The sequence below is a fragment of the Euwallacea fornicatus genome, chromosome 22, assembly GCF_040115645.1.
Source record: "Euwallacea fornicatus isolate EFF26 chromosome 22, ASM4011564v1, whole genome shotgun sequence".
Taxonomy (NCBI): domain Eukaryota; kingdom Metazoa; phylum Arthropoda; class Insecta; order Coleoptera; family Curculionidae; genus Euwallacea; species Euwallacea fornicatus.
In genome coordinates, this window is record NC_089562.1 from 630,112 (window position 1) to 657,787 (window position 27,676).

General features: G+C 36.9%; 1 protein-coding gene across 10 annotated transcripts in view; it reads right to left on the reverse strand.

Moving 5' to 3' along the window:
* Nucleotides 1-97: 97 nt before the first annotated feature.
* Nucleotides 98-27,676, reverse strand: part of shaker (Potassium voltage-gated channel protein Shaker) — an 81,117-nt gene continuing 53,538 nt past the window's right edge. For 7 of the 10 annotated variants that reach the window (XM_066294955.1, XM_066294954.1, XM_066294953.1 and 4 more), the window contains 7 exons: nucleotides 14,686-14,809; nucleotides 12,357-12,863; nucleotides 10,537-10,939; nucleotides 9,989-10,118; nucleotides 7,096-7,303; nucleotides 6,783-6,936; nucleotides 98-5,288 (listed from right to left, as the gene is read on the reverse strand). In XM_066294955.1, the coding sequence (XP_066151052.1) occupies nucleotides 6,790-6,936; nucleotides 7,096-7,303; nucleotides 9,989-10,118; nucleotides 10,537-10,939; nucleotides 12,357-12,863; nucleotides 14,686-14,809 (1,519 nt within the window). In that variant the 3' untranslated portion in view covers nucleotides 98-5,288; nucleotides 6,783-6,789. Of the gene's footprint in view, nucleotides 5,289-6,782; nucleotides 6,937-7,095; nucleotides 7,304-9,981; nucleotides 10,119-10,297; nucleotides 10,428-10,536; nucleotides 10,940-12,356; nucleotides 12,864-14,685; nucleotides 14,810-15,910; nucleotides 16,056-27,676 lie in introns of those variants that run through there. The other 3 variants (XM_066294957.1, XM_066294952.1, XR_010733258.1) reach the window with 3 other exon arrangements.

The window sequence follows — 27,676 nt, forward strand, 5'->3', positions numbered from 1 at the left end:
ACACTTTTTTAAGTTCTTTCCAGTACAATAAGCACGAATGTGCGTGTTAATCGTGAAAGGGGGGCAGGTTCAAACAAATATATCTACTCGAAACACGTGAAATAGGAATGTCGTATATTAATCAACATTTATAAAATATTTTAAATTGTAACAAACATGACTAGATCCATACTGATTCACAATAATTAATACGTAACGTAAAGAAATTGAATGACGATCGTAGTAATAATAATGGCGCCGTCCGACGGCAGCGGGCACGCGGACAGACGCAAGGCGCGACGCGGTCGAACACGAATCTGTGTCACGTTGAGTTAATTCAACTTAAAGTGACGTGCAAAATGTAAATAATAAATTACAAGACCTTTATTAATATTTTCATGCATTCAGAATTAGTCTGTTGATACTGTATGCATAAATAATGACAAGTTTTAGGCCCTCCAATGAAAGCAACTGATTGGATATTGTATTGATCTTCGAAAAAAACACTGTTTCAATTCACATTTATAAATTCATGTTCGGCCGCCCACAACGAACAGAAGAAAGCCAAAGAAAACCAATTTTGGGGAAGTTTCCATGCCATTTGAACACATTTTTTTGGTTACTACCCTGCCTATACGTCCGACTTTTTTTCAAGTCGATTTCCCTGCTCCAACTCCTTAAAAGTTTTGAATTTTGCATCCTGATTCAATTTCGACAAAAATCAAAAGAAAAGGAAACATCATTTCGTAATATTAACACGAACGTTCCACAAACAATCGTACAGTTTTCCATTTTCTTATATACGTAAAACGAAACCAGATTTATTGTTCGGGTTGTTTTTGATTATTTTGATTATCTACACAATTACATGATTACAGCGATTTCCGTGTAATTTAATCCGTAATATTCTCGCTATTGTTTGCGAGGGCTTTCGATGACCAGATCCGACCCTATAAAATCATTCCATGGTAAAATGGAAAACAATCCTAGAACAATTTTTCTCTTTAATGATTCATTTAAACAACACCAAAATATACCAATTTATTAAATGATATGATCAAGTATAGTTAACACCTCAATTGCGGAAATTGGTTCATTTTCTTGGGGTTTTTGAGACTTGCACCAAATTTGGCAACATGGATTTTATAAATGCCATGGGTCGTACCTCGACATTTCCCTTGCACTTACGTAAATCAGCGATGTGTGTTTGGCAAAGGAGCGTTGCCTTCTTACCACTTTTAGCAATTGCGAAATAAATTTCATATTTAACAATAATCATTGAGATGTGTAATGTTTTTAATTTAGTTGAGTCCCTACGACGATATGAAAAGGAAAAATTTCGCGATATGTGGCTATACTAAAACACAGGGTCGGATCGAGGTTGAGATGAGAGCCCATCGCGCCCGGTCTGCCCCTCTACGCGGGTGGATATGTAACAAGGGCTAAAAGCTAATCCAACCCTAGGTAAATAAGCTTCACACAGCCCAAAAATACAAGCACTTAAAACAGTGCCGGAACTAATTACATTATTTTTCTCATATTTTTAAAATCGACCGCAAAGTCACGCCAACACGACTGCACGTTCGTCCTATTGGCCGGGCTTCTGGCGCTTTATTATTTAATTGGTGTGAATGAGCACTACACAGCGTCGGTTTTGGCGCGTCGTCGAGCGCCGCTCTACGCGCAGTCGAACGGAAAGTCACATATGCGCAGTTGCGGCGACCAGGACGACCTTTGGCTAGATAGTATCTATCTTAACAATAGTTTAAAAGTCGCTAAAAATTTCAAAAATCCTAGTGCTACCTAAGGGGATGTTTAAGTTACACGCTTCTAAGCAATAGTTAGATATAAAGTTGGTCGTTCAATGGCCGCGCCTAATGAAAAAGAGATAGAGAGATAGAGATAGATAGAGAGAGAGAGAGAGAGAGAATGTGTGTTGATTGAAGTAATATTGAGTATCTAACTAAATCTTATTTGCTGCTAATCTGAGCTAATTAGTAAGTTTTTTTAATATGGTGACTTCCTTTTGATGTTGCGACAAAATGGCGTTCGGCGACGCGCTCTATAACTTTTGGTATTGGCTTCGACTCAGTTAATTTTAACATTACGACGAATTATTATTTTTTTAACCTCATTTAAACTTACTTTAAGGTATTTTCTATTTATGTAATAATATTTTTTGGCAGGATATCTCACCCTTAAAAAACGAAGCCAAGGACGGTTTTGGGGACGGTGACCAAAGACAATACGGTCTGTTTTTTGAGCTGGTTTTCTAGATATATCAAGAAGTTTACAGGCAGCAAAAAAGCTAAGATAGTGAGTCAAATAAATGCGCGACACGTATCACAGTTGACGCCGTAAATACCTACTATTGGTCATAATCGCTGACCTCACTGAAAAGAATACATGTAAATATCATTGGCCTGTTTGATTTATTAAGCAATCGCGTTGAAGTACGTCACAGTGACGTCAAAACTATGATTATGTAAACCAAAGGGAAAATTGTGATGCACCACTTACATCAAATATGCAACCAATTATACAGTAATCGGGATGTTAGAGAATTATCCGCTGGGAACGTCGATGTCCGATGTCGTGCCGTTCTTACGGCACGAAATCGGACGTTATAATGCCACCTGGGGTTATGATTTGTTATTCGTTTTGTTTACGCTTCGTGACGCTCTTCATCGATGGTTTTAATTGCAAATATCAACGAGTTGCCTCACATTTATAGCATTTTCGATATCCCAATCTCAGCTAACGCGACATCAGTATCAAGTGCGGTCGACCGAAGTCTAGTCTCTGATGTCACAGCTTCAATTACAATTTGAACACCAGCTACTACAACTCAGCAAACTGAAGAAGACGCCAAAACTTAAAACTCTTCCAAATTTTTCCTAAAAACTAAATTTCATTGTAGTTTAGGCTTAGGTCACTCCACCACAATGGGTACTGAGAATTAAAACTCTTTTCTAATATTTCATGAATACCAAACCTTAACTGCAGATAATGCTCAAAATTACAACTAATGAAATCTCAATAGAGAATGTATGAACAATGGCAGATAATATCGTTAAGGAAGATTATAAGCAGGAAGTTTTTACACTAGAAAGTTTGATTGATGATGGACTTTTTGGTAAAAATATACATAAACTCAAAATGAAAAGATCAGATGCAGGAAAAACCTCGGAGGACTTCGTCGAAATAATAAAAAAAAGGAAAAGTATTTCGTGATGTAGAAGGCGAGATACGCAAAATGGGCGCACCTTATAACTTTGCAACGTGTCGGAAATAAAAACAAAGGTCATGCGATCTGATAACGGAAAAAATGAGACTAAATTCGTCTTGTTCATTTTAAAACCGAAAGAAAAACATTTATAATGAACTCAGTTGGAAGAAATACAGTAAGACGTCGCTAACTCAGAATTAAAGGTTTAGAAGAAAAACGTTTTATACTATTTTTTCACTGTTAAAGTCTGCAGACCGATTCATCTCAATACATTTGGCATCAGGAAATGGACATATATTATTGACTTGTTCACAAATTACATGGCTCGTTCGACTAGTGTGACCCATTCACAAACTGCAAGGACTTCATATCTAAGAAAAAAACATAAAGATTTTATAAAACCATTTTCCACTCTTTGCTAAAAATGTCCTGCACTAGTACGAAGAACTGACGACCAGAACACACAGAGATGGAGTGTGTCTTAGTTCAAGCTGAAAAACTGTGACATACCTTGCAACTTCCTTATAGAAGTTTTTTTCCGGAATACAATTTTTTTTAAAGATTTAGATAAATTTACAAATTTACGACTCGATGAAACGCGGACAAGTAGCTGAAGGTCCCCCTCTAATAAAAATAAAAGTACTAAAACATTGTAATAGGTAGATTTCCGTTAAAACAAATTTTGTCGTGAAATATGCTTCACTTCCTAGACATTACAGGAAAAATTAATTGAGTGTTTCCTGTAATTCGAAAGAGAAATACTATCATGTTATTCTTATCAAAGCGGGTAAGACTCCTCTCAAATTTCTCTTTTTTTTTCGATTCGAAATCAAAACCATGAGGATTGTAGTTGACGACATGAACATCTAATGAGCATTAGCAAGTACACCCACCGCAGGGAATGTATTACACACGACGAGACCTCTAGATACATCCTGGAGAAATGGTCAGTAGCTTTTGTGTCTACCAATACACAATACTTGGGAAAAAGTGACATCCCAATAGATTCGTGGGCTTCATCACGTCGATGGAACTATTGTAACTGTGGCCTATAATACATGGTAAAGGCACTTTTATACCTCTCACCTTTCATTTATTCATTCATTCATTCTGTAACCTGCAATACTTCACAGCACTAAAAGGTGAAACTGACTGCAATTTCTGCAAAGTGACTTTTTTGATATTTACAACATGAAATCCGCGGCCGATAAGTATTGGTAGGTGATATCTAACTGTAGAATTTATGTATAATTGGTTGCATTTTGATAACTTATATTCATTGGTGATTGTATACAGGGTGTCCTGGATGTAAATGTAAAAATTGAATTGGGAGCAAAAAACTATGAAGATATAGTGCCCCAATAGCTTAGTTACCCAGATACAAGGTGTCAAAAGTTTTATGTTTTTAGGGTAGAAGGGATTCGTACCCGTAAAAATTTTCCACCTTGTAGGTTTACACAACAATTTGTAAAATATCATTGTGTAGATTCTAGAGAGCAACAGACTGGGTATTTTTGAAAGTTGGTTTCCACCTATGGACATCTATTCATATGAGCAATTTCGCTCAAATATTTACATACAACTGGCCCACCCTGTATATTAAGCAGTATGTGCTCCAACCTGCCCCTGGTCACCATCCTCACCCCACCCCGACTCAAAATGAATCTGCTCGCTTTCTTGAACATCAGTTCCTATCACTCGTTTCGTCGATTATACGTCACTCAGCACAGCACCACACCATAATAACAGTACCTCGACCTTATTATAGTCCTAAGCACGTCACAAATTTGATGTAGCAGTATGTTCGTGTCACTGGGTGTCCTCAGGCGCACCGTAACCGTTATTAACATTATCATTATTACACTAGAACTATGCGCACTACCCTGACGATGGGCGGTGTCGATGGTTTGGCTACTTCGTCGCTGCGCTCCACTTGAAGGAATCGCCGTTCGGCTTGGGGGGTCGGTGGAAGGGCGGCTCTCGGTCTCGCCCTCGAAGCAACGGAGCTTAAGTCGGATTCGCCAACCCGCCAGGGGGTTTGGAGGTTGATGGTGATGATGGGGACGCAGAGCATCCATCACTAAATAAAAAAAAGTTAGTACTTTATAATAATAGTTAAACTTAAGGAAGAAAAATCGTTTAGGATTGGTTAAACATTCTGGAAAATGTCAGATAAAAATAGCTACAACATGCTCGCAGTAATGTGAGCTCTACAAAGTGGTAATTTCAAAGTATCTATTTTGTTCGGCAATCGCCGAAACAAAGAGTTTTCCTTTTCGATAATGAATTTGATGTATGCCAGCGACTTGTAAATAAAATTTAGAGTGGAATGGAGACTGAAAGGTCCTGAAATGGATATCTTGTATGTAATTCTAACTTACACGAATATTACTGTTCAGTTATATAAATAAAAACTGTGACGGTTTGATTTTCGCCAGATATAGAAATACAATCAACGACATTTACATAATTATTATTACACTCCATGAAAGCATAGTTCCGCGATAACACTAATAATAAGTGTAAATCTACTTAGTGGGCAATATGATAAAGTGGTATAAAAAAATAACGTAGTAAAAATGGCATTCGATTCGAAAGTGAACATCAAGCGCATTCACCATATTGTCAAAAATTCAAACGGGCAACTAAATTTACATTATAATTATCATAGATCGTGATGATGCGTCTCCGTCAGAACTGCTAAAACCGACCGCTGTAAATCTACCCAGTAGACAATATGACGTTTGCTAATAAGGTTGTCAAAATAGAGGAGTAATTTCCTAAAGATATTTGTTTGAAAAAATTAACCATAAAAGATTGATTTAAGCAAAAAGCACGTCCACGATATTGTCAATACGAGTATAAATTATATACCTGATAATATTTATACGGCAATCTTTACTGCTCTTAGAACCAATCAAAGCATGGATTAGTACATTTTCTAGAAAATAATATATATGGAAATCAGAAAGTTTGACCGTAATCTACTTTTATTTAATCGTTTCAATGCAAAATATTTTTGTTAATAGTTCCCTATACTTATGATTTAATACTTAAAACAACTAGATCAATGTATTGGTAACTTTATTAGGAAAATAATTTTTATAGAAACGACAATACTGGCCAATACTCTATCTTTGTTTTAATTGTGCGATGCATATTATTTCCTTGGCAATGTTACCAAGACAGTGATCTAGTGGGGCCTACAAAAAAAGAAATTGATAGTTAGGCGTATAACTTCTGATTAAGAGCAGGGCAATACCAATGCCGACCTGGCAACTCCGCGGGGTCCACGGCAGCAACCCGAACCGAAAGGGCGGCCATCCCCCTAATATCGAGCGGGCGTTGGGCGCATCACGCGTTGCCGGGGAGACGCACGACCGTTACCGGAACTTTCCGAACGCGGAAGGAAATTATTTGGGAGGGTCGGGAACGGAAACGATTGCCAGAATCCTCGAAAAATGTTATCTACATTGAGAAAGTCGCTCGATTCTTTTGCACGTTTGCCACATTAGATAAAAGAAAATTTTTAATAAATAACCCAAGATTCATTTAATGCTTTTCTCTAAATTACCTTGTAGTCAAACGTCAGTCTCCATGGTAACGGCGTTAATATTATTGTTATGCCTCCGAGGATTGCAGTTCTGTTTCCTCACCAGCTGATCCCTTGTCACTAGTAATCCCTCCTCCAACTCCACCAAATCACTTGAGGACTCGCTCAACGAACCCTAAACCATAAATACCCCAGCACTATAACATCCCCTTATAGACACTTGCACCAATAAGTTTGAGATTACCGTAAAACTCGGTTTATTCATCAAATTTATCATGTAATATTTGACAATAAACCGAGTTCGGAAGTAAAATCGCGCCGGCTTAAGTAGTACCTTCTTCATGTGTTGACCGAGAGTTCCAGGTAGGTACGGGCAGCTGGTCACGTGGTTGAAGTTCTGCGACTGCATTTCCTCCTGGTCGGTTTCACGATGGTAGAAGTAGTTGAAGTTGGAGACGATGACCGGAACTGGAAGGGCGATCGTCAAGACACCGGCTATCGCGCACAGGGAACCCACTATCTTGCCCCATACGCCTACAGGCCTGCAATGGTACCGCGGGAATGTTTGAACGAGCAAAGTCTAAGTTCTGGAAATTTTGAGGTTTCCAAGCAGTTTTTTGGAAGGGAGAAGGTGCTCTACTAAGTTTTATAAGTAGTGCAAGTAAGTCTCTACTGCTAAAATTCTAAGTTATCAAATTTGAGAAAGTGTTACATCAATCATATTATATTCAGCAGCAAATGTGAATGTCTTTGAGTGAGTACCTCTTATAGAAAATGTTTATTTTTCAAAAACATATTTTTTTTTGTACTGCCACTCCAACCCTATTAGTTTTGAATAAAACCCGTTGGCAAATGGATTTATTAAATTTTAAATTGACATTTTAGCTTTAAAATTTGGACATTTTATTGCGTTTAGGATATCACATTTATATGTTTAAAAATATCTAAAAATTTACCTGCAAGACTTGCATTTCAAGTTGCAAAAAAAAATTCTTAACTGTGAAGTGCAGAAGCAATGTTTAATTATAACGTGAAAAAATTGAGTAAAAACCATATACGATAATTATTTAAATAATTGAAGTTATTTCTGTTGAGTAAAATTTGTAATTGCCATCATTGTATTGGTTGCATCCGTCATAATTTCCTTGCAGTAGCTGTCAACTGCTCCGGGATCATATAGATGTCCTGATCTAGCACATGCGGTTCTAGAGAGGCAAGGATTAGCGACTGCTTCAACTACTCAATCATGTCACATACATATAGGTTCTGGATACAATCATCCAATACTAATATTCTAGAATAATAGATATTGGGAATTTTCGCATATTTGTGGGGAATAAACTTCTCTAGGGACATTGAGCAATATATCAGAATTTTGTTAACATTACCAAGAGGAAAATTTATATGGGAACGAGAGATCCGGCTAAACTGCCAATTCAATTTCAACGTTTCTATAAAAACTATCAGGTTAATAAAATTAAAGCTAAGGAGAGGGTAATGCATTGGGTTTGGTGGAGATAATAGGACGATCAAGATCGAGAAATTTTATAATAAGTAAGAGAAAAGAAAAGGAACGGAAGAATAAAGAATACATGTCCGTAGAGAGAAGAGATGGAGTAATTGGAATGGGCGGTAAGGAAAATGATTCGAAGATAGAAGGATAATTGGCCTAAAAAATTCAATACATATATTTTAAAAGACATAGGGAATATCAGTGAGAGAAATAAAAGAGATGGATGATGACTATGGACACTAATTGTAAACTTTCAATTTTTAATTAAAAAGAAACCTCATATCCCAACTTTCTTGCTGGAAACCTCAAATTTTACTTTTTTTCTTACATATTACCACAAAGCCATGCTCTAAAAAAGGAAAAAAAAACAAATTCTATTGTAAATATAAGCATTGCACTAGTGGAGGCCACACTAAAACCTCAATTGGTATCTTTGGGGCTTCCTCGCATAAGCAACTCAACATCAAACTCAATCTGTTATCGGAACGAAGCGCATGCAGGTGAACTATAGGGACGTCGGCTACAAAAATACCGATTTGACAGTACTGCTTTCGCGGTCAAATCGATACTTCGACAGGTGTTTCTGTGGAAAAATCGGAAAATTCTTTGTTCCTAGACTGGTTCTCGTGGTCAAGATCGATTTGATAGCAGTACCATACCCATGAATGTGTTAAATGCATAATATAGTCAAGCATGGTTTATACATCGAGCAGTACCAGCGTCACAACACTGAAGAAAGAGAGGGGGGATACATGTGGACAGACAGAGATGGCAACATTGATAAGTGCCATTTGGACGCGTTCCTTGGAGCAAAGAATTTTCTCACTTTCGTGTGTTTTAATGCGACTGTTAATGAGAAATTGGAGAATTTTTGGTGTCTGGCGATATTAAGCAATTTCTTGACTTGGAGTTTAGATTAATTGAAGTCCAAAAAAGTGATATTATGAATCTTTTATATGTAAGTTGAACGATTCTAACTAGCAAAATCGTTTTTCATAATGCATGCAGTGTGTAATGTATTTACGGAATGAAAATATTTTTAAAAATCAAGGAGCGACAAAGCAAAAACAAAAAAATTATTTAACCTTTAATAGTCTGTGATTTGGCAAAAAATCGTACATTAAATAATGACATTCTGTTATGAAACACCCTATATATTATTTTGACATAAAAATCTTGGAAATGGAAAGCAGATATCTTTGCCTTTGAATAAATAATGAACAGTAATAGTGGCCGTATTTGACACGTGTAAGATTAGAAATTCAGCAAATATCAAAATTTATCAGGAATATATATTTCTAACTTAATTTTGATTTCCTGTATTTTCGTTTTTTTATATCGAAAAAATTTTACAATTAAAGAATTTGCTAGATGGAACAGCTTAATCTTCAATTATGTTGAGAAGTAAGATTAATGATATCTGAACATGATTCTATGGCACTTCATTTCGCAAGTTTCTCTACTTGGTCCTAACCAAGAATTTGCTTATTGGCAGACATGGTCGAGAGTATGATGGTTGTTGTTATTTTCGGTGGAACGTGTTAAGTGGTTGTCGCGACATAAGCGTATGTCTAATAACCAAACGAATGACAAAGAGAAAAAGAGATTTGAACGTATCGAAAACGATTAGTTGAAGAGAGTAAAAAAAGTTAGTTTTGAGCTACGGTGGAAGTAGGCAACTAAATCTGAAATGCCGTGTGTGTATACATCATACGTCATGTCGCCGTAGCCCACAGTCGTCATGGTAACGACGGCCCACCAGAACGCGTCCGGGATGGACTTGAAGAAGGAATTCTCGCTGCCGGCCTCGGCGAAGTACACGGCCGACGAGAACAGCACGACACCTGCAAACAACACGACGTCTAGCACGGTTCTCGGACAACCTGGGGAACGACTCTTTCGCTAAAAAAAATCGCCGGACATCCCCGAAATTGTCCGCAACCAACGACCACCACCAACACCATCACCACCAGCAGCAACACATTCACGGCCGAGCACACTATACCAGTGATGGTGGTAGTACCTCATGTCACCGTAGCCCACGGTGGTCATGGTGACGACCGCCCACCAAAACGCATCGGGGATCGACTTGAAGGTGGTGCGCTCGATTCCCGCCTCGGCAAAGTATACGATGCTGGAGAATAGAACCACGCCTGGAAAATAGCGCAGCGCGCCAATTTAGCACTCCGGTGCCGATAAGAAATGACTCTCAACCCCCTACTAAGAAACGAAACAATCTAAATGATGCAACGGAAAACTCACCAATGAACAGGAAGAATATCAGTAGGCCCAACTCGCGCATGCTCGCCTTGAGGGTGCGGCCCAAAATCTGCAGCCCTTTGCTGTGCCGACTGAGTTTAAATATTCGGAAGACTCGCACCAATCGGATGACGCGAAGGATGGCTAACGACATCGCTTGGTTCGTGCTCTTGTCCTGCGGACTGACCGGTGCACGCGGCAGTTGCAACGTGTCCTCCTCCTCGGCCACCACCGTCGCCAGTGTAATGAAATACGGGATGATGGCGATGATATCAATGAAGTTCATCACGTCTCGGAAGAAGTGCAACTTATTAGGACACGCTAGGAACCGCACCGAGAGTTCGAACGTGAACCACACGATGCAGATCGTTTCGATCAGGAAGAATGGATCCGTGATGTCCGGCACCTGCAATCATCAGCTTAAATTAAACTGTGCTCTATTGCCAAAAAAACCTATTAACAAATAAGTACATGAACGTACAAAATAGAGACAACTCGCATATCTTTCGAGTGTCGTAACGGCTAACGTCAGGTCTACATGACGCTAGATTTGTACGCTAACGCTACCTAATTCATATAATAGTTTTGATTCGTTATTAAACCAGTGAGCCAATGACGAAACTAGCAACTTGAGGTTGTATTTTGATCTATTGGATTTGAACCTAGTGGATTCTCCCGGTACAAACAGAATTAGGGCTTAACTTGCCGAAAATTTTCTGGCATTGTGTAACCATGTGAACTCTTCAAGCTGAGACGTTCTATACTTATCTTAATTCTAATTTGAAAAACTGGCCCGCATAAACTGGGCTTACTGCAAAAATTAGTGTTAATTTTACGATCTGCTAAAGCATTAGACTCACTGAAGCAGCTCGAATTGCTTGACTCGACCAGGCCTGATCGGCATGTTTTCTCATATGCACACATGAAAAAAGCACTGAAGTAACAAATAGAGATTCTTACCGTAACAATGAAGTGAATGACTGCGCATTTAATTTCATACTTAGCAAAAAAGGGTTTAAACACGTTTAAAAACTGACGTTTTCGATTTAGGCGAACATCGACTTAATTTTTTTCAATGCGGACCTGATTTTTTTTAAATAGTTTTGAATTGACCTGAATTAAACCTTTGTAATAATGTATGTAATGATACATAATTGATTTACATTTAAATTATAACAGTGTAGAGACTTATGAGGGCGTAGAAGGACTACGACAAATTTCGCACTCTGGTCGTGTCCCCATTTTAGAACCGTGTTACAATTGTAATTTTTAATTTTTTTTTAAATGGATGAAATGGACGATTAGATGGTCGGACAGTAGTAGATTGGTAGGTAGGTTTGAGGGTATGCTGGACGCATAGTTGACCCATCAGTCTGTCGGCCCGTCTGTGGGTTGGATAATCAATCAGTGAGTTGTTCAATTAGACGGTCGATCGTTGGTTTATCTGTTTGTAGATTCGACTCCCAGTGGGTTACTCGTAGGTCAATTTATCGGTAGTCAACTACAGTGTTCTTTTTTCTTTCTTCACTTCGTACTTCGAAGTCACCGTGTTTGTTACCCCTAGTTCTCGTTAATCTCTGCGATTTTGCAAAATCGGTAGTTTGTCCCACAAACCGACTGACCAATGGATCAACCAACTAATCGATCGTCGAAAACCGGACTGACCGCCGAACGACGGAAATTTCTAAAATGTTTAATAATTACCATCACGACCAGAACTTGAAATTATTCTGGATCGAAAATCTACAATTTTATATTGTTTTCGCTGCATTTAATACGCACTTTTTGAAAATTTAAATTTCACCTAATACGTTGTTACGTACCTCGTCTTCTTCGATTTTGGTGCCATTGGTTGTGGTGTTGAAGACCTTGTAGTGTTTGAATTCAGGCAGCGTTTCGAGACAGAAGATAACGATAGAGAGAAGAATGACGAAGACGGATATGATGGCGACGACCCGCGCCGCCTGCGACGACTCGGGGTACTCGAACAACAGCCACACATCCCGCTGGAACTCTCTTCCGGGTAGCGGTTTTTCTTCCTCCTTAATAAATCCTTCGTCTTCCCTAAACTTGCTGATCGCGGGCTCGCCCAGCTCGTAGAACTTGATCTCCTCACTGAAGACGTCCAGGGGCACGTTGACCGGCCGACGCAGGCGCCCGCCCGACTGGTAATAGTACAAGATGGCGTCGAACGAGGGCCGATTGCGGTCGAAAAAGTATTCATTGCGCAGCGGGTCGAAGTACCGAATGCGACGCGCAGGATCGCCCAGTAGCGTGTCGGGAAATTGGTTCAAGGTACGCAGCTGCGTTTCGAATCGGAGGCCGCTTACCTAAAAATTAACCAATTATTTTAATATCTTAGTGAAAAAGCTTTTACAGAAAATAAAGAAATTAACGTATAAAAACGGCAGGAGAAAAGTAATGTTTTGATCTAAACACTTCGTATACTTCACTAAAAATTAGTGAATAAAAATTCATCATCCTCATCTCTAAAATGCTTACATAATATCTACATTCTCCCCACCTAATTTTAAAGTAACACCACTGAACAAATAGCTGAAACTAGTACTAAGCAAAAGAAAATCGCTACGCTCATGGATTTTGAAATTTACAAGAAAAGAGCGCGAATTTTCGATTTCAAATGACTATAACATGGGTCTGAATTTCCGTATATTTTCAATTATTCTTAAAAAACAGCACAAAGGTTACCGACAGAAAAAACTGCTACGGTTGAGAATTTGATCCAACAACCAGATTTTCTAGATTCTTGAATATATTTTGACAACATTAACAAATACCATCTACAAAAGAGACACTTCTGGTTAGCAACAAAAGAAGCGTAGTCTTTTATCACATAAGTACGTGCAAGACCTACTATACAGGGTGTTTCCTAAGTACGGTACATAACTTCGAGAGCGTATTCTACAGCTAGAATAAAGGTAGTTTTGTTATATAAACTATAACTTAAAAATGCTTCGTTGCGGAAATACAGGGTGTGAAAATTTTATTGTCTGAAATTTAATGTCTTACGCATAGATAAATAAACGGTGTTGGTGACTGGTAAAATGTCGACAATTTCGTTACCAAACAGGTAAGTACACAACAAAAAAATTTATATCTTCATACAAATATTTCTTCTCTTAAGAATAATAAAAAAGAATGAAAAAATTTATCTACAATGTTTTTTATTTATTTACTCAAAAACGGTGCGTCCTACGAAAAAGAGTCAAGAGACCTTTTTTCTTCCAAATCGAACACATATTTAAAAAAGTAACAAAATAATAGAAAAGAACAGTGGCGTACCACATTTTTTCTTTAAAATATCCAGCAATTATCCTGCCCGCACGCCACTGGTTACACAACAGCCACTGTTTTTAGCGTAAAATCCGCACCTTTCTAACTATCAAACCCTGCTAAATTTCATTAAAATGTCTCAAGTAGTTTCGGAAATATTAAAAAAATTGTAATTATTTAAAGAAATTTTCACACCCTGTATTTCCGCAACGAAGCATTTTTAGGTTATAGTTTATATAACAAAATTACCTTTATTTTAGCTGTAGAATACGCTCCCGAAGTTATGTACTGTCTTTAGGAAACACCCCGTATAGATGAATTTAGTAACCTACGGGCACACTGAGAAAAATTCCTTTGCAAAAGTACAGTTTTTTAAAATTTAATTGACGGTTATTTGATAAGCTAAAATCGCTTCGAACTCTTTAACGGATTTAGATCCGTCTAAAAGCTAAGATACAAAATGGCGCCTTTTTCCCAAATTAGTAAATCACTTATAATACGATTTTTTTATAATCTTAACAGCTATTACGAATCATTTATTGCTCGTTTAACGATTCCTCAGTCCCTTATTTTGTTTTTTTTTTCGTATTCAAATGGACCAGTATTAACCCCTTGCTAATGACAGTGTGTGAAAGTTTTCCGTGAGAACTACACAACCTTAAATAAATGCAATAAAACATTTATATAATTTTATTTTTTCGATTAATTTTCCATCAAATAAAAGCAAATCCTTGTCAAAATTGCAAAAATTTTGAATTTTCTAAGGCAATCTAAAAATTTAAATCGTCGCTCCGTTATCTGTTTATATTTTGAGCATTTGAAATTTGCTGGTTAAAAGAAGTTAAAAATTGAACTTACGTTAATGACTACGCGTTCGCAAAAATCGTGGTCGTGTGGGATGGGTTCGAAGTGCGCAACTCCAGTGAACTGGGAGTGGGGGGTGTGCCCGTCCTCGTCCTGGCTGCTGAGCTTGGGCAGCGACCTGGAAAACAGTCAAGGTTAAAAAGACATTCTTGACAAAAAATTATGTGTGGAAATCTTTTCGAAAAATCTTTCAAATTGAACTTGAACCGAAAATACTGCTGGAGTACAGCTAAAACAAATAAAAATTGTGTAACAACAAAAAGATAAGGAGAACGAAGATATATTCTGGGTTTAAGCCTTATCTGTAAAACTTGGCTTAAGTATTACTTTTTTAATACAATCCTTTTTCATAAAAATAACTGAAAATTCACGCATTGGAAAAAAACACTCACTGATGACGCTAATTGGGATTAGTCGTGTTTTCATTTAATTTGACATATTTGTTCTTGCCCACTTCTTAGAATGGTTGATTAGGTACCGCGCATTAATGAATAATCATAAAGTTTCTATATGTTAACCAAATGAATTAATCGTTCTGACTGAACGAAAAAAATGTGAAATAAATAATTTTCAATATACAGGGTGTCCTCGAATTACGTGGCCAAAATAATACCGCAGATTGTTTGAGTGAAAATAAGTCGATTTAACTAAACTTCCCTCAGTCTAAAAGTTGATAATTATGGAACTACAGGGTGTTAAAGTTGAAAAAAAAATCACATTTTTTTTAATATCTTTCGATTTCTTTGAGTTAATTTCATGAAATTTCATATTTGAGGGTGTTTTAGGATACGAAATTCAAATTTATTAACGATTTAGTTGTTTCTTCTAGGGGGCGCCACAAGCGACCATTAAGACACATTTAAATCTCTGTAACTTTTTCGTGCCACGGTGTATATTATTTTGGTATTTAAAAACCTTTTTCCCTACCTTTTATACTTAGAAAAGGTATACTTTATTGACGTCGCTCGTCAACTTATTTCAACAATCTGCGGTATTATTTTGGCCACGTAATTCGAGGACACCCTGTATAATGTAGTTAACGTAAAAATGATCGCATTAAGCATTATTGGGTTTCTAATCTCAGGTTCCTCTCAAAATTATGTGTATTTTAGAAAACTTCTTACACATTAAAATTTTAACAAAATTTCACAACTTCACCAAAATCATTTAAAAAAGTGAATTTTTCAGCTCACTTGCAACCTCTCTCGTTTCTCCTTACCATTGACTTTTTGTTGATGCTGACGTAAAAACAAACTCACAACACTGCCTCATTACTCACACAAACTACTATCTCGTTCTACTTCTGCCGGTACTATGTACTTACTGGGGATTGATTAACCTTTTTCTATTCTAAAGCTATTTGTGTCTTTGCAAAAAATGATTATCTAGTTCTGAAACCCATCGGACATAAATGGCAATTTCTCCAATGCACCCGATAAGTGGTTGGCATTAATGGATTTATTTTTTTCGCCTATAGGCCTAGTTCCACTTACATTGAATTAACTTTTAACAACGCATTTACAGGGTGTCTCACCACACTAGACTCCTGCGTTTATTCTTCTTCTTACGCCTTCGAAAGTTGCCCATCCTGCCCCTATATAGGGCCATCACATTACCAATAAAATGTGTTAGCAACCACACCTTTTCGTTAATTCGGCCAGCTTATACATGCAGTTTAACGTTGACACTACAAACAGCGTGTGTAGACTAATTTCCACAAAAAAGAGTTAAGGAAACTTGGTTTTACGAGCTTTGAAGAGATTTTATGGTATCGATTCAGCTAGCAGGGGAGCACTTGTTAAAGGATTACGAGACACATACGAGGGTGAATTCGTGCAAGATAATGATGTATTGTGTGGGTTTAAGAATTTGAATTTTAAGGGTTCAGTCTTGCTTGTAAATTAAGTATTTTCTATTTATTATTTGAATCAATTTTCAAAATATGTCAAAAGCTTACTACAAAAATCAGTAAACATGCTACTTCTGCTTAGTTATATTGCTGTGGTAGGGCTGAGTATATCCGAAACTTAATAAATAATAGAAATTTCAGTCTGTAATTGCGTGACGCAATTTTGAAAATAACTAAAAAAATAACGTACAAAATTTGATTAATACCGGTAAATTTGTCTTTTAGCTGTTACACAATGGGCACAAGTTTAGGAAGTTGTTTGTTGCTCTAGTATTTTATGGTTGGTTTATTATTTTTTTCTGCTGTTCTATATTATTTTGACAATATTTCCAAGGCATATTATGGAAGCAAACTGTGCGCCATTGAAGTCCTAGATGTTTGGAATGATATAAAAACACTTTTCTCACTAAAAGGCACAAACAATGCGAAAAATATTACTCATCTATTTTTACTCTCATAGAGTTCAAAAATAAACTCTCAACAGGTGTTTCGTATCCGCCACTTTGAAGATATTTCGGAGAGCTCCTTCTTACATTGTTTACAGCATTAAATCAGCTTTATTGCGTTTTTTATAAACTTTCCTGGACAGTTCGCAAACAGTGTATGCCGCCTCATGTTTAACTTATCCACACCAATCCCGGATAAAATATCCAGGAGGCCGTAAACGTCTAATAGTGTTCCAATTTCCCACAATACATCCTGAAGAGAACCATAAAATTCCCGAGGACGTCGCCGCGACCCAATTCACCCCGATCGCTGACGTCACTGTATGGAGCGCACGCCCCGTTTCCGTGACGTCATTTAGACCCATATCCACGGCGGGGTGAAGGGCGGCCAGGGATCGACGGCCACTGCATGGATACTGTAGCGTTGCAGATATGATGCTGGCAAATGGACCATTTTATTCAGGTGGATACGCTTTTTTGGGGTGTTCCCCAGACTTGATGTCGAGGGACGAAATGGGTGATGCATTGTAAAAGACGGAAATTGATTGTAAATCGGGTATTAGAGATTTTCTAGGTTTTCTTGAGGTGGGGGTGGGATTCCGAATGTCAAGGCTAAGGCTAAACATGTAAGAATGTGCTTTTCAGCAGTTGTCAAGTTGTTATTTTTAAATTAAAGTTTTGACGGAATGTTCAGGTGAAACGAACGTTGAAATTATGAACTATTAAGAGGCGAAAGGAAGTTTTGAAGTTCAGATAAAAAAACAAAAACCAAGTATGTCAGGTTTCTAAAAAACACTACGAATAGAAACAAACAGGACAAATCAGGTCAGTTGAAATTACTTCAAAAACAGAGAAGCCTAAATCGGCTAAATCCCAGTTACCTCCCGAACAGCGACGCGAAAAAGAGGTAAGCCAGTTCCGGTGCTCAGAAAACTTTACGGAAAAAAGTCAGTTAACGGACCGGCTAAAAAATGAAGTAGTTTTCGGATACTTAAAGAATAAAAAAAAAAGAAATAAATCAGGCTTGGGTTACTCGAAAGTCTGATTGAAAAATGATGACAGTTCAAGTTACTTGAAAATCCGGAAGAAAAAAACTTAGAAATATTCCAAATTACTATGTTACAGGGCGAATATTTAACCCTACTCTAGGGCAATCCTTAAATCCTAAAACTTCATTGACGGTGTAAGATTGCAGAATCGATTTTCAAAGGGCAAAGCTTTATTGAAAAAAAAAACAGATTCAAAATGACGATCTGGCCAGTGGAATATTCATCCGAAATGACAGGAAATTATTATAGTTTGTAAAATACTCCATTCCCAAGTTCCTGCAGTGTTAACGTCGTTGATTAGATTTTAAAAATCTTGAGCTTAGAACGTAAATACGAAATCCTATTTATAACTCTACTAATAACATTTTTGATAAGAAACTCGAGGAATAATTGTACGGATGATTCCGTTTTCAGAAACTGGATTCGTACCGTTTCCTGGATCCATGCCAAGTCTTGAGCTGCAACCGAATTATTGTCGGGCGATATGAAGGTCGTAAAATTTGCCTCTTGTCGCATCCACTCAGATAAGCGATCAGCGACGTCGCTTATTGAAATCGGTAAATTCTCAGCCATTTCGGTCTTGTGCATGACGCTAGTTTCGATAACGCACGTGATGGTACTAAACAAGCGCACCTTTCAAAAAATTGTGTTTACATTGCAAGATGCAAACACTGAGATTTCTTATTGAATTAAAATTATGTTTACGTTATTTTTATGGTTTTATGGACTGATCGACACGTATCGTCATAAAAATATTGCTTTATGAGATCGTAAAGTTTTATGATTGTTTCGATTGCAGATTCTGGATGGGATGGACAAACCACGAAATAACTTTTTTGGCGGTGGTAAGCTGGGGAAGGACGGGTAAATCTCCGAGAATTAACAGTCGGTACCTTCTGTCAGTTTTTACTTCACGATCTCCATAGGAATGTACCGTCAAAATCGTCAACAATCTCATCAGTATTACTAAAGGACCCGAAGGAGAAAAATTCGAAGAAAAGTCCCTGTACGTGCTGCAGAACATTTCATCTTGATCGTTAGAAAAATCCGTCATTAAGGCCACTCCAAAACGTGCCCAAGTTGACATGGGCCGAGCTTCTCATCCTCAGCTTTACATTAAAATCTCCTCATTGGCCTTTTTGTTCTGACTTCGAATTGATTCGATAACAGACTGAATCGAAAATGAGTTTACACATTTTTTGGCAATCAATTTGCGCTCCGGCTTAAGTGTTTCTGACATTGAGACTGGCGTGTTTTTCGTCGAAACGTCATTGACTCCCCTCCTCCGTCACATGATCCGCCGTTTATAAACATTGAGCGGCAGATTTGAGTGGTCGATCGTTGTCAATGATCAATCACCTTAATAAAAACCAAAAACCGTTAGAGCCTATCAATCGGGATTATTTTTAGGAACAAGGACACATTTTTCGGTGTATTTGTGTACCTTATGTTTTAGCGTTTAGGCGATCTAGACCGATTTGTTTTTATAAAGCCTACGTCTAATGAGGATGCTCGATTGATGATTTGTAATATCTTAAAACATCAGGGAATTCCGCCATTTTGAGGGTCGAGGCTTGAATCGAAATTTATCTAGCCAACGTACAAAATTCAAAACTTGTTGAGGACCAACAAATCAACCCGCTGGCAACTTTACCAAGAGGATAGTGTCCTTAGAAATTCGAAAATAAAGACAGTATCAATCAATTTCCTAGTTTCCACGGAAATTGTTTCCGGTAAAATTGCCAGTACATTGATTCAGGGCCAAATTATTTGCTGCTAATTTTAACACCAAGCTAGTTTACGTAGAAACCAAGGGTCTGATCAATATTAAGTTAGCAACAAATTAATAAGTCAGTGGTGGAGTTGTAGCCAGGCAATTCAGCGCCGCGCTCGGAGGTATAATTACTTCTAGATTCAGCACTCATTGTAAGATAGGGTTCTCAGTAATACAAAAAACATGCTTTTCACGACAGTTGTAATTAAAGGCGCTAATACCATATTTTACTTTAAGTAAGGTAAACGAAAAAAATTGGATAAATAATGGATTCTAAAAGGTCGTGAAGCACCAATGACTTTTAACGTATGCCTGCTTAATATTACAGAAGTTTTTATATAAAGGAAACATTTTCCATATAAGTACAGTGAAACCAGCGGCTTGCTCGACGCACTTTATCACGTCAAAGACCAAACAAGGCATAAAAATTTAAGAAGTAATTTTAAAAAATAATACTCGAGTCCCGAAACATAATACTTTAATGACAGATTGCTTATTAAGCATTAGAAGGTTTCTGGATGATTTCACGAAAAAGCACATCAATTTAGAGCTCGTTAAAATAGGGCCATACTCGACACGTTTTTCAAGTATAAAAACTAGCAATCAGGGCCGTGTTAAGAATAATAATTTTTCTGCTCGTCAAAGTATGATGTAGTAACTGCGGAACTTGATTATTTGCAATGTTGTAACATTTGAAGGATTTAAAAATTTTGAGGAAAATTTAGATTTTCTAGGCCCTTTCAAAATAAAAAAAAATCACAATAACTTTATCTCTCACAAAGTAATAGGCATTTTTACCGTGAAATTAAACAAAGTTTACTTTGAACTCAGTTTAGTAAAAAAATTTGGCATTCAGTTTTTGACATTAAACCGAGTTTGAAGGTAAACTCATGTCAAATACATTGCTGTTACGACTCTAAAAAATATTACAATTTGGTTTATGCAGACTACTTTCAAGACTTTAAAGTAAATTATTTTTCACATTTCCCAGATGAGGACGATTAAAATTCGAAAAATTACAAAAACGAAAAGTTCGATACAACTTCTACTTTTATCCCATCAAACAAATACCTTTATTTAGGTCTCTTAATGTTAGCAATTCCTTTTCGTTTTCAAATCGAGCTTGATAATTAATCTAAAAAAACACTAAATACTTTTCCTGAAACTTGTATCTTCCTCCAGTCCAGGATTTTCGCTTGATGAGAAAATCGCGTGTTTCCAAGAAAAATCACTTCGTGTGAAAAAGAGCCCGGGAAACCGGTTTTATCAAATCAGCATTATAATTCGCTAAAATTGCTCGAGGGGTGTTTGAGTTACTTAGCAAAACGTCCGTTGCACGAAGTGACGTTTACACGGTCAGCTCACACGTGTTTGCTGATAAAACATGGCAATTCTCACAATGAGACCACTTATTAATATATCGTTTACGCGATTGAGTTATAATATTAAGTTATGACGGTATAACAGGTGGTTCTAGTAGATCTTCAGACTTGCCAAATCTTAGATGAAGACTTACGGATACAGCAGAAACAAGATTACGTCAGGATTAAGTTCTATTACCAATTTATAAACAAACAGCATCTAATTTTAGAGTTTCACAAGCCTTATACCTTGCTTGTTTGTGCATATGTTTAGATTTCAATCAGGAAAATACTGTAGGATTTAGTAAAAAGAGTGTCACTTTTAGCAGTAAAAAATGAAAAAAGTTTCTCTACAGAAACTTGTTATAAATGAATGGAGAAACTACTTCAAAAAGCACTTATTTAGCATAACGTGAATTGTGTAATAATAAAATTCTGCATATTTCGAAAGAACCCAAAATTTTCTTTTAATTGAAGTATCATAATCCTATAGTTTGGTTAATCTCGGATTCGAAATGGAGTGGCAAAAACCGATTTTTGAAAAATCTAGATGGCGCCATATTGTGAAAATAGTTGTAAAAAGGTCCATATAATGGTTAACTAAAACAATTATTTCGTAAATGCCAACTTTTAATCACAAATACTTTTTTTCGAACTAACAATTTCGTTTTTCTTACAATTTTTCTTCATTGTGATTCTTACCTGGGCGGGGCAGGAGGCCTCGCGTCCTGTCGCGGCCGGAGGACGGGGGTAAGCCCCCATTTCTCCAACTGCTCGAAGCGGGCAATGGTGCGGCCTCACACTCCGCCGGAGAGGAGGAGACGGCGGCCGCCCCTCACGAGCGTCCGAGCGACTCGGGCGGCACCCTCCAAGCACCCTCGAAGTACCGTCGAAAGTCCGCCCAACGGCATAGCGACGGGCTCAGCCGCCCATCGCTATCTACGCGCGGCGCACCACTCGATTTTGTCCTCAATTTGCGACGTTGCTGTGCGTTAGTATCGACCATGGGGGTGTATGTGACTCCTTATCCTGAGCAAAATCCTCATTTGGGGACACATCTTCCTGGGAGGAGTTGTGCCCCCATCACTATGGTTTCTTCTGGATTTGATTTAAATAAGCAATCATTCATTTCAAATGAAAACAAGAAGAGGCAATTGACAACCGGCAAGACCTAGTCCATCCATTTCCATTAAGAAAGCGTTTCCTCAAGGAAACTCTCGTATGTATCGGGAGATGCGCAGTTGCGGGGCGGAATCGCGACGTTGCCGTACGCAGATAGGACAACAGCTCTCCGCTACACTCCGGAGATTGCTATAATTCGCGTGTTACGAAAATCCGTGTTCGTCGTGTACGGGGGAGCTGACTAACGAAGATGGATGCGGGATTTATCGAAAATAAACGGGAGAATTAATCGGTTTGTCAAAAACCAGTCGGAAATGGGGAAAATATCGTCACTCGTTTTTGAGAGAAATGGCAAAAGTAAATGATGTCAAAGTCAACATAGACTTTTTAGAGCGTTTTGTGTCAATATTGTTATCTAAAAGTGGCCTGCAGAGATTCAGATTACGCTACTTTTGCACTTGAATAAAGCCACAATAGGCGCATTTACACCAGAAAATTGAACGAGGAGGGGAGGTTTTTCCATGAATTTCTAACGTGTTCATAAAGAAAACTAATGAATTCTGTGAAAACTTGGCGTCAATATTCGAAAGTAAACGACGAACGCTGCGTTGCCAATTCTTTGATTTAAACAAAAATGTATCGTAGTCTGGCGTTACTTTGCACGCAAAATTGATATTTCTTAACAATAACACTCCTCCTTTTTTCTGATATGGAAGAAAAATTTTGGTATTTCACAATTTTCCATTTTTTCATTCCATCTGCAAGGGCAAATTTTATTTTCCATTTTTTTTTAGTATTTAAAAATATAGCCAGTGAATTTCACATTGACGTATAAACAGATAGTTAAACAATTACTCGAGGGTTAAATTATATTTTTACCAATCTGAGATATTTTCAAAATATACTTACCTGTTTTCTATTTTTCTTATTCATAATTAAACGAAGCAAAATCTTTCTTTTCCGCTTACGTCAAACATCACATTCTAAATGAACTCAAAAGTAATAAAAACGTTATTTAATTTTATACTGATTTGATTATGCTGACGTCTACAAATTAGCTCTTCTCAATGTCTCCGATTAATTTTTATAATTAGGATCTTCTAACTTTTTCTTATAAATACGCTCAATTTTTATATAGTTTTTGTAATAAGCAGGCGAAATTAAATGCATAATATCGAAAAAAATATTTAACAAATTCATTTGATAAAGTTTTCCACAAAAGTGCAACTTTTTAGGAAAAAATATTCCAACTGAAACAAAAACATAAAGTTACGAACGGAGGTATCATCTTTTTTATTTCTTTTCTTTTAATTTTAGAGATGCCTCGTTTCGTATTTATGCCGACTGCTGTAGAACAGAAAATCTATAAATGCATTTTTGGCAAATTCACATGCAATAGGAAAGCAACACTACTCTGCGTTATTTAAATATTGCATTAATTTCACTCTATACAAGTCGATATAGATATACGTGTAGTCAAAATTTTAAGAAATAGATGAATAGAACAGAATTATTAAATTAAAAAATATATATTTTGACCACTCTTATATCATCAATTTGTATCAGTTTACTATCAAGTTTTCATTCAGGTTAAGTCAAGTTTACTGTCTTTTAAGTAGTAAACCCTCGCTTAACTTGACAATTTGGACACTGTTTTTGTTTATCGTGCGTATTATCTGTTATTTTAAGCGTGTTGGTCTAGCAGCTCAGGGCAGCTTATATTAACTAGGTGCAAATGGCGGTTACTTTCAGGAAAGAGCTCGGCGCTTTGATATTTTTAAGTTGGTCTGGAAACAATGGAAATATTTAACATTGCACCAATTATTTGGATAACCCTGTACAATTTACAAAATTGATTGGTTTTGTCAAATGCAGACAGTTCGGATATTAAGATGTTTATTTTTCTCTGCTTCATGATATTATTTTACAAAATTTTAGTTTATTTATTTTTATTTTGGGCATTCCTTGACTCAGTTACCAAGACAGTCGTATAAGGCATAAAGGAGTGCAAGATGATTGAACCTGCAGTGGGCTAAAAAATTCCACCGTTTCCAACACCAATCTGTGCTATTGAAACATAAACAATTCAGGTGTGAATTATGCACACAACATAGTTAAATTATTCAAAGAACACTCACTCAACACGTATAAACTACTACATGGTTTATTGAGTAGATACATAAAACCTCCAATAAATGAAAAATACAGGCGTGTTGGAAGAACCAATCCTCTAGTATGTGAAGATTTTTATTTATTTTTATTTAATAATATAGGAGTTAAAAGATAATTAACAAGTGTTTAAACTGAGTAAAGATACCCAGAAAATGAGTAATTTCGTAGAAATTATTGCTTTTCTTCTCATTTCAATATTAGGTTTGAGGAATATTTTGCGTTGTTTAATGCTGAATACTAATTACAATAAAACAATGTCATAGGTGTGTTTTTGGCACTCACCTTCAATGGCAAAACCACATCGTTCTACGGTCCGTGAATTTGCTCACAATTTCCATTGTGTAATTTTATCATTTCCTTTACTATTCATTGCATTTACTTTTGCGAAACGCTAAAAATTCCAAAGTTCTCTCAATAAGATCCTATTAATGAACCTTCCTCCCAAAAACGAAGCTTCGAAGATAATCTTGCACGTTTTCCTTTTACATTTCTATTATGTCTTTTCAGATAACAATATTGGCCCATGAAGACTGAACAAAAACAGGAAGTAAGATAACATCCCCCAATACTGTATGAAGATGAAAATCAATCCTGCGAAAATACGGCTGAATTTCACAAACATAATCGAGTTCTCACCAGGAAAAACTCAGAAAACAACCATCCTCTCATTCTCATTCAATCCCACCCAAATCCAGAAGAGACCAGCCTCCCTGCTCTGTCTCTCTCTCGGCACCGAGAACAAGATGTTGACAGGTAACCCAGTGAGGCCGGTTGCCTCTTACTTTTCCAGAGGTCCTCGGGCTGGTGCACTCTCAGTTACGTCATCACTAAGGTCTCCGGAGGCCCCACTGGCTCAGTAGGCCCCTCGTTAGCCCCATTTCGCGCGCGGGACGCGGTTTTGACGTCACGCTCGCCACTTTCACGCTCGCGGTCGCACACTGACTGGAACCGTATCACTGGATCGTGAGGGATCGTCGGGAATCGGTCTGGATCGGTGGGAGACATGTTGCCAGATTTCCTGGTGGGGATGATAGAAAAGGGCGGCCGGTGTTGTTTTGTTTTTTTTGTATGTTAATGATTGCAATTAGGGGCACCGGCAACAATGCAAAATCACTATGAATTATTAAATAATATCAGGTAAACTCAAATACCTCTTAACTTTTATCAATTCCCAATGTTTATTTAAATCTTGAAGCAAAAACAAATGTGAAAGAAGATGTCATGTCTTTGAAACGCGTATCCCATTATATCAATAGAAAATTTAATGTAAAATTTGTTGATAGGAGTACTTCAGTTGTCAAACGTGTTTGAAATGTGTTTCAGTATTATATTGTAGCACTCTATAAATCACATATTATACGTGTATAATTAGATATTAACAACAATATTTATTGTTCCTTTGACAAGTAATAAGTAATAAAAATTCAACATTTTTATATCAGGCAACAAATTGATACACATGCGCATTAAGTTCAAGTAACACTACTGGGTTTTTACTTCAAAAATAAGTGTTATCAACTTCCTTTCTTAAAAAGCTGTTGTATATAGAAAAAGACACTTTTAAGATCCCTCAACCGATATCTAAGCACGTGAACTTGACTCGCGCGTCATGTGTCAGTGTTAAATATAACCGAAACTATAAATAAACGGTGGGTGTTATTTTAGAAAATCATAATTTTGATTGAAAGTTGTTTAAAAGAACGAAATTCCGGCTAATCAAAACATTTGATTTGAATAAACAGTCGAGTTGTCATAACAGACACAGACGCACAGATGTTTTTCTTTTGACGCGATATGTTTGGCGGTCGCGGAAATTGTTGTCGTCATTTCGAGGATACCCTACGAAAATTGGCAATGCCGCTCGTTCGTGGCGCTCTTCATCTGATCAATGATCAGCCAAAGGGCGTCTACCGTCGCCCTTTGTGATGTTGCCGCTTGAGGCAGAAAAGTTGAAAATTCGAGGTAAGGGATGAATGTGATTCATTAAGAAGATGGAGTTTTATTACAATTACTAAATTACTGAACGGCTGGTTCAAGAAATCTATTATAACTTTTGATTGTTATGTGGCATAAAATGGCTTATTTGATTTCATTACATGCAAGAATAAGAGATTTTTCAATTTCTGAACTCGAAGCGTTTTGGGTCAATATCTCCGGTTTTCTTTTTTTTATAATTTTTTTATTGAGTTTTACATTGCTTCCTTGAAAGGAACCATATTTTGATAGTCTACGGTGTGACAGGTGGATGTAGATGTTTAGCCACATGAAGCATGAAGACAGCTAGATAAATATGATAACGTTGACTTTTATTATATTTTAAGGTGTATTTCCACTTCAAAAATTATGTACCAATATATCTTTTTTCGCTACATTTTAATGAGTTCTCTATTTTTAACTTTTGTCTTAACTGGCAAAGTAAATTTGTCTACGTGTGGCGACAGAACAGTACCATACTATTAATAATGAATAATTCTTGATCGAATATTCGTTATTATTTTTTCAAATTTTGCGGCTTAAACATCTCAAAAATTACGCAAATTAAAATATAAGTTGTATATCTTCATATAAGATTTTAAAAACAATTTTATGTTTGTTTAGTATGTTCCAATTAATTTATGAGTTTGATGGTGTCCAGTCGTACTCACCATATATACATATGTTGGAAAATCGCATAAATTATATTTATAAAATACTGAAAAACTTTCATAAAATGTTTCTCCTATCTAGATTAGATTCCAAAATAAGAGGATGAATTCTCAGTGGAACAGTCAAGATTAACTCAGAGGGTACAGGCCAAATATTTACATAAATACCAAACAAACCAATCAATGTCCGTACATAAAATACACTTTAACAAATCCAGCGGGTGTCTAATAAACTCTTTCGTCAGGTTCTGGTCAGTATGTCTTGAATTGATTTGTTTAAGTACAATTTTCTTTTGTTTTCACATATTTAGAAAAACAAGGTCATCAACATCTGGCATGACATTTTCCAAGATTTATTGGCCTGCATACTGGCAGATGGTTTTCGTTGAAAAATTACTGACATTATCCGTACTATTTTCCACGATCAACAAACGTATCGTTTCGTCTGGGAATTTTGGCAAAAGTTTTCACAAATTGACAAATTTAATTCGAAGATTTTACGTTTAC